At 38.5% G+C, this 8498-nt stretch overlaps 1 protein-coding gene across 12 annotated transcripts in view; it reads right to left on the bottom strand.

Moving 5' to 3' along the window:
* PIAS2 (protein inhibitor of activated STAT 2) overlaps nucleotides 1–8498 on the bottom strand; it is a 171281-nt gene that overhangs the window by 139837 nt on the left and 22946 nt on the right. For all 12 annotated transcript variants that reach the window (XR_005200443.1, XR_001825577.2, XM_017529695.2 and 9 more), the window contains one exon: nucleotides 2905–3379. Coding sequence is in view for 10 of the 12 variants with exons in the window: in XM_017529694.2 (XP_017385183.1) it covers nucleotides 2905–3379 (475 nt within the window). In the remaining 2 variants the exon portion in view is untranslated. The remainder of the gene's footprint in view (nucleotides 1–2904; nucleotides 3380–8498) is intronic.

The raw sequence follows: 8498 nt of genomic DNA, 5'->3' as shown, positions 1-8498 counted from the left end.
AAAAAAAAAAAAAAAAAAAAGAGTGCTTAAGTTCCAGCCAGAGCAAGTAAGTACAAAAAAAGAAATAAAAGGCATACAAATAGAAAAGAAACAAATAAAAAGATCTCTGCTCACAGATGGAAGGCTCTTGTATATAGTAGACCTTAAAGATTCCACACACAAAAAACTGTTAGAATAATTGAATTCAGTAAAATAGCAGAATACAAAGTCAACATATAAAAATCAATTGCATTTTTATAAACTAATAAGATGAAAAGGAAATTATGCCAACAGTTCCATCTATAATAGCATCAAAAAGAAAAAATATTCCCAAATTAACCAAGTGAAAGACCTGTACAATAAAAACTGCAAAACATTGCTGAAAGACATAAAGAACACATAAAATCTTACTCAAGATGTTAAAGAACGCATAAATAAATAGAAACACAGCTCACATTCATGCACTGGAAGACTTAAATTTTTTTCTCCATGGCCTATGTGGGAAAAGGAAGACTTAATATTGCTAAGATATCAATACCACCCAAAGCAATTTACAGATTCACTGCAATTCCTCTCAAAATCCCTATTTGTTTTCCAGAAATAGAAAAATTCATTCTAAAATTCACATGGAATCTCAAGACTGAAGAGCCAAAATAATCCTGCAAAATAGTTAAGAGCTAGAGAATTCACTGTTTCTGATTACAAGACATATTACATAGCTACAGTAATCAAAACTGTGGTACTGGCATAGAGACAGACATCCAGACCAATGGAATAAATCAATGGTCCACCACCTTTTTGGCACCAGGACCAGTTTCATGGAAGACAATTTCTCCATAGTCCAGGGGAATGGTTTACAGATGAAACTGCTCCACCTCAGATCAGCCATTAGATTCTCATAAAGATCATGCAACCTAGATCCCTTACATGCACAGTTCACAACAGGGTTCCTGCTTCTATAAGAATCTAATGCTACTGCTGATCTGAGAGAAGGTGGAGCTCAGGCTGTAATGCTTGCCCGCCAGCTGCTCACCTCCTGCTGTGTAGCCCGGTTTCTAACAGGCTGTGGACGGGTGCCAGTCCATGGTTGGAACAGAGAACCTGAAAATAAAACCTCACATACATGGTTAAATGATTTTTGACAAGGGTGCTAAGATCCTTCAATGAGTGAAATGACACTCTTCAACAAATGGTGGGGAAAAAACGGATATCCACAAACAAAACAAAGTTGGACACTCACCTAATACCATATAAAAAAATTAACTCAAAATTGATCAGGCTTAAATGTAAGACCTAAAACTATAAACTCTTCGAAGAAAACAAAGGGCAAACCCTTCACAGCATGAAGTTTAGCAATGACTTCTTGGACATGACACCAAAGGCATAGGCAACAATAACAAAAAAATAGACAAATTGGACTTTCATGAAAAATGTTTAAGTTGTACGTACATCAAAAGACACAATCAAGAGTAAAAAGGCCAATCCACAGAATGGGAGAAAATATTTGCAAAATCATGTATCTAATAAGGGATTATATCCAAAATATACAGAGAACTAAAACTCAACAACAATAAAACAAGCCTTTTCAAAAGTGGGCAAGAGACTTGGCTATATATGTCTTGAAAGATACACAAATGGCCAAAAAGCATATGAAAATGTACAACATCACCATCACTACAGAAATGAAAATCAAAGCTACAATAAGATACCACCTGACACCTATCAGAATGGCCACTATTAGGAAAAAAAAAAAAAAAGGAAAATAAAAGTGTTGATAAGGATGTGGAGAAATTGGAACCCTTGTGCACTGTTAATGGGAATGTAAAATGGCGGAGCTGTCGTGGAAAACAGTACAGTGAAGCCTCAAAATATTAAAAATAGAATGACTATGTGATCCAGCAATTTCATTTGTGAGTACATAGCCAGAAGAATTGAAAAGCGGGGTCTCAAAGAGATACCTGTATACTCGTGACCACAGCAGCATTATTCACAATAGCTAAAACGTGGAAGCAACCTAAGTGTCCATCAATGGATAAGCAAAATATAGTATGCTATACCACATAAATATGGAAGTAAAATCAGAAGAAACAGCTAAAATAATTAAGGTTGTTGCTTCTTGACAGTGACATTGAGGGGTGGGTAGTGAAGTGAGCAAAAGATTACTATTTTTCTTTAAAAATTTATACTACTGTATTATTTAGACTTAAAAAGAAAGGAAATTCTGACATCAACTACAGCATGGAAGAACCTTGATGACAATACGTTTTGTGAAATAAGCCAGTCACAAGAAGGCATAGACTGTATGATTCCAATGATATGAGATACATGGAATAGTTAAAATCATAGACAGTGGAAGTAGAATGGTGGCTGCCAGGGCTAAGGGGAGGGGAGGAAAGGAAAGCTATTGTTTAATAGGTAAAGAGTTTCAGATGAAAAGAGTTCTGGAGATGGATGGCAGTGATGGTTGCACAACAACAATACCAATGTATTTAATACCACTCAACTGTATACCTCAAAATGATCAAGATGATAGATTTTATATATGTATTTTAACCACAATAAAATAATTGGAAAAGAACACTCAAATGCTATGAAATTTAAAATTTTAATTTTTTTTTCAATTTTTAATAAAGATGGGGTTTTCTCCATGTTGGTCAGGCTGGTCTCAAACTCCCAACCTCAGGTGATCCACCCACCTCGGCCTCTCAAAGTGCTGGAATTACAGGTGTGAGCCACCGCACCCGGCCGAAATAAATGTTCTATTAGATTTCAGTCATGGTTGCCAAATTTTTATCTGTACATTCAAACATTCAGCCCTGATGCCTCAATTTTACTACATTAACAGCAAATCATGTATCAATAGTCGAAAGCCTCTCATTTCATTTACTCTCTTGTTCAGAAGAAACTAAATTCTCTAACACTTACCTAAACTCGTGGGCTTGATGAGAACATCAAGGACATCATAAAAGGGCAGATTTTTTAACTGCACATCAGGATGGACAGGAGGAATTGGGGGAGATGGCTGCTGCATCTCAAATGTGGGCTTAGTATCTTGAAGCAGCACAGAACCAACAGGAGAGGATGGTGAGTGAGGTGTAACTGAAGTGGAAGGCAACGAGTGGATTCCAGCCACGGCCAAGTCAGGTTCTACAGGTGATGAGCTACCATCCAAACTGAAAACCGATGATTTGATTGTGGATAAATCAGAAAGTCCTTCAAGAGTTCGTGGATATCGGCGTCTATACAATTCTCGGATTTTAATCTGAACCGCAGGGCTGCAGCCGCTCTTCAATAAATGCAACGCCCTCATCAGGAGGTCATGCTTGCGTCCACTTTTATTCCGTCCAGCAAAGCCTAGTAATACTTGTAGTTCAGAAACCCTAAAACTAGAAACCATATTCTAAAAGGAAAGAAAAAAAACATAAGCCAAGTCACCCTCAAGCATACAAAAATCCTATCTAAAATATACTGTAAAATGTGATTTTTCCAGCATTCTATCAACTGGCATGTGCTAGTAACAGCATTTCACATACCACTTAGAGTCACTACCATTCATAAGACAATCCCGTAAAAATTACATTCAAGTTATGCTGTTAATTACATTTTGTTGCATGAGATCTTAATTCTGGTAATCTCGTCTATTGGTTTCTACTAACCACTTCCTTATCTGATTATGCTCTAATATACACAGATTGCTTTATGACTATAAAATCTATCACCAATGAAAATATTCCTTTTCAAAACCAACCCCTCCCAATACGCAACTTAATGTTTGTTACAGAATTATCACCAGTTAACCAAACAAATTAGATTTTCACAGTGTTACATGTGTAAATTTTGATGCTGAGTAGTCAATCTATAAAAAAATCTAGACAGAACTGTGATCTAAAATGCAATAAATGTTTTGCCCCCAACTCAAACATTTAGGAACAGACAACATAATAAAAGATATTTTAAAATATTAAAGCTAAAAAGCACATACATCTGATTTAGCAGTCAGTCAAACTTCTAAAATGACTCAAATTTCCAGCTGGGTATCCAAATGGGAAAAACATCTTTGAAGAGCAAGGAAATGAGCAGTCATCAATCTTAAAGGGTAACATTTCCTCCACACTACTCTACTGACCTGTGCTTGGGTGTAAAACAAAGGTTATAAGCAGTTCCAGCTTCACATCACATCTTCTATTTTTTTCAGCAAAACTTAGTATTTTTAACCCCTTGCAGCCTCAGGAATCCACCAACTTAGTGATTTCCAGTCAATGAACTCAGAGGCAAATCACACTTGGGTCAGATACCACACATGCAAGAAAGAGGAAGAAGACCTGAAGCTGAGCAAAGCCCTGTCAGAAACCTACCCAGGAGACCTACCTATGACTTAGTGTCCCATCCTATTCCCATCACTCCACTAACCCAGACCATGCTACACACTCGACAGTTACTTGGGATTCCTTTTCAACCTGTTCTTCTCATCAGTATTGCGGCAATGTGAGGCAGTTGCTCTGTACTTTTAAGTCTCAGGGATGGCCCAGAAGCAATTGTTTAAGACCCTGTACGGCTTTTAAATACACGCTAGTTTACTAAAATGCAAACAGATTTAAATATACCAAAGTAATCCATGTGCACTATACCATAACTGTACTTTGTGTTCTATATATGTCTCCATATTTCATATTGTACAAGTCAGAGAATATTAAATTATAATCCTGGCAAGCCATTTTATACTCTAAAATCTAGACAGAACTGCGATCTAAAATGCAATAAATGTTTTGCCCCAACTCAAACATTAAGGAACAAACAACATAATAAAAGATATTTTAAAATATTAAAGCTGTCCAACACAAATGTAATAGAAGCCACACATTAAACCTTCTAGTAGTCACATTAAAAGAATTAATTTAGGCCAGGAATGGTGGCTCACACCTGTAATTCCAGTGCTTTTGAAAGCCAACACAGGAGGATTACTTGGGCCCAGGGGTTCAAAACCAGACTGGACAACATAGTGAGATCCTGTCTCTACAAAACTTTAAAAATTAGCCAGCCATAGTGGTACATGTGCCTGTGGTCCCAGCCTCTCAGGAGACTGAGACGAAAGGATCACTTGAGCCCAGGAATTCGAGGCTACAGTGAACCGTGATCACACCACTGTACTCCAGCCTGGGCAACATCAAGGCTGTCTCAAAAATAATAATAATAACTTAAATTAATACACTTATTTAACCCAATATATTAAAAGTATCACTTCATCTCAACATGCAATTTTTCTAATTTAAAAATAATCATTTTTAAAGTATCAGTGGGGTATTTTTTCATATTAGGTCTTTAATATCTGGTATATATTTTTTACTTATGATACATCTCAGTTTGGACTAACCACACTTCAAGTGCTTAAGACCCGCATGTGGCCACTAGCTACCACACTGGACAGTGCAGCTCTAAATCATTAAGAACACACATACCACAATGCCATGGTCACTGTATTTCAACTTGCTTTATTTCCTCCATATGCAAGATGAAGATTTTATTCATCTTTGTTGTCTTACCTCTACAGTGCAGACAACAAAGATGGAAAACAAGAAAATTCTGGGCCTATCTCACAACAAACCAGTTACGGCTTACTCAGCATCTCATGCATTAAATGGAAGACAACAGCTTCCTAGGAAGGGTTTACCCATGTAAGAAATAACGATGCATCTTTCCCAAAGTACTCAATCTTATTAAACACTTCATCTGATTGTAGAACACTAACACTAAAAAAGGCAATCACACCGATACAACATAACCATGATTTTTTCAGACTAACTCAGAATTCATTACTTTGCTTCACTCCTTTTATACTTGTCAGATATTCTTCATTCGAAGGGAACTTGTTTTACATAAATGACAAAATGAAGCACAAAGTCACCCTACCTAAGCTTGACTCTCAAAGGAATTTCTAGAGGTCTCATTATCTCCTATTTCCAGTGATAACATTATTTGGCGAAGGATGTTAAAGCAACTGGCTGTTGTAAATAGACAATTAAAAAGAAAGAGACAAGGGCTTAGATTATGAATATCACAGAATTCTGAACAGCAGATGGGACAGTCTTTGCATTACAAAATGCTACAAAGATAAAGTACTGCTGGACACACAGCCAAAGATAACGAAGTCAATAGGGCCCAGTGAAAAACTTCAGGCCAGCAATCAGCAGCAGTTGTTGTTCAAGCCCAAGCACCAAGACTTCGGACCCTGGGAAAGTCATTTCATCCCTATGATCATCAATTTCTATTTTAGAATGATAACAAACACCCCAAAAAATTTAGCACTTACTGATAAAATAATCTCAAAGCAGCTTACTAAGTAAAATTCTATGAATACTTTTTTTTGTTGTTTTTTGCAAACCTTACTAGATCCCACTTCCTCTTAAAGTAACAACTACTTTTTCTTTTTTTGAGAGGGAGTTTCGCTCTTGTTGCCCAGGCTAGAATGCAATGGTGCAAAGTCGACTCACAGCAACCTCCGCCTCCCAGGTTCAAGTGATTCTCCTGCCTCAGTCTCCCAAGTAGCTGGGATTACAGGCATGTGCCACCATGCCCGGCTAATTTTGTATTTTTAGTAGAGCCAGGTTTTTTCCACGTTGGTCAGGCTGGTGAAGATCACTTCAGGTGGTCTGCCCACCTCGGCCTCCCAAAGTGCTGGGATTACAGGCATGAGCCACCACGCTTGACCTTATTTTTTAACTTAGTCTTCCACCAAGTTTCACGTCCTTCCCCCAGTGAGTGGGTGTGGTCAATAGGGAGGGTCACCAGAACCCTCATGGAGAGGAGGGGTAAGGTTAGCATGCTATGAACACTACCAAGACTAGATTTCAGTTGTTTTTCTCCACCAAACTCTGATGTCAGTATCTTTACTCTAATGTTTTTCAAGTAGTTTTTCCACTCCACCATGCTGCCTCCCAAAGGCTCCCAAGTCTGCCCACTTCAGTTAAAACTGCTATGTGCTCTACAGAGGAATTTCCCTACAGAGAAATGTGTTGGCCTAATTTTGTAAAAAGATACATAATCTAATTTCTAAACAAAAACTAACATAAATTAAGACAAGAGTTTTAAATCAACTTTGTTCCTTTAGCAAATGTAAACAAACACAAAAGTAGTAAAACTTTTAAAGCTGAAACATTATGTAACTGAAACACTACATACAAAGATGAAGGCAAGCTGAAGGTGCTACATTTAGAAATTACCTCATTAGGCCGGGAGCAGTGGCTCACACGTGTAATCCCAGCCCAGCACTTCGGGAGGCCGAGGTGGGTGGATCACTTGAGGTCTAGAGTTTGAGACCAGCCTGACAAACACGGTGAAACCCGTCTCTATTAAAAACACAAAAAAATTAGCCAGGCGTGTTGGCGAATACCTGTAATCCCAGCTACTCAGGAGGCTAAGGCAGGAGAATCACTTGAAACCAGGAGGCAGAGGTTGCAGTGAGCCAAGACCGTGCCATTGCCCTCCAGCCTGGGCAACAAGAGCAAAACTCCATCTCGGGTGGAAAAAAAAAACCTCATCAAACAGGCATATATGATAGCAACATGTAATCACCAGTGAATAAAAATATTTCCCTGAGATAGCTCTTCAATTCTGAAACATGAGACAGAACCTGCAAAAATAGCCTGGAATTTGGGGAAGTGCTAATACGGTTAGAAATCATGGTAAAGGTCAATATAAACTCTGTAGATTCCCCATATGCTATAATGTGTATCATACAGGAGGAAATGAGAAGCTGCTGAGAGCAACTGGCAAACTGCATTATTAATATTGCCTATTCCAGCTACAATATTAAAATAATCCACATCAGGCCAGGCGAGGTGGCTCACACTTGTAATTCCAGTACTTTGAGGAGCTGAGGTGGGCGGATCACCTGAGGTCAGGCGTTCAAGAACAGCCCGGCCAACATGACAAAACCCCATCTCTACTAAAAATACAAAGATTAGCTGGGCCTGTAGTGCCAGCTACTAGGGAGGAAGCAGGAGAATTGCTTGAACCTGGGAGGCGGAGGTTGCAATTAACAGAGATAGTGCCACTGCACTCCAGCCTGGGCCACAGAGCCGAGATTCGGTCTCAAATAATAATAATAATCATCATCTACATCTTCATTTATATGTAGGAATACAGAAAAACCACCAGATCAATATAATCTCTCAAAAAACAGTGACCAAGCTAATGCAATACATATGAGGAACTATGTGGCAAGCCAGAAAGATACTCCAATTCCTAACTACTTCCTCTTTTCAAAGGTCATTGGAGGTCCCAGTTCCTGGTCCTGTATTCCTAGTGAAATCATGTAATCCCTAAAAGAGACTAATGGATTTCATCCTTACAACATAATGATTACAATAACTCCTAGACTAAAGAAATCAAATTGAAAACCAACTATTAAAAGAAACAACGGCCGGGCGCGGTGGCTCACGCCTGTAATCCCAGCACTTTGGGAGGCCGAGGCGGGTGGATCACGAGGTCAAGAGATCGAGACCATCCTGGTCAACATGGTG

The sequence above is a fragment of the Cebus imitator genome, unplaced genomic scaffold (genome assembly GCF_001604975.1).
Source record: "Cebus imitator isolate Cc_AM_T3 unplaced genomic scaffold, Cebus_imitator-1.0 Scaffold60, whole genome shotgun sequence".
Taxonomy (NCBI): domain Eukaryota; kingdom Metazoa; phylum Chordata; class Mammalia; order Primates; family Cebidae; genus Cebus; species Cebus imitator.
Note: the sequence above shows the minus strand (reverse complement) of the source record. Positions and strands in the feature narration are given on the sequence as shown.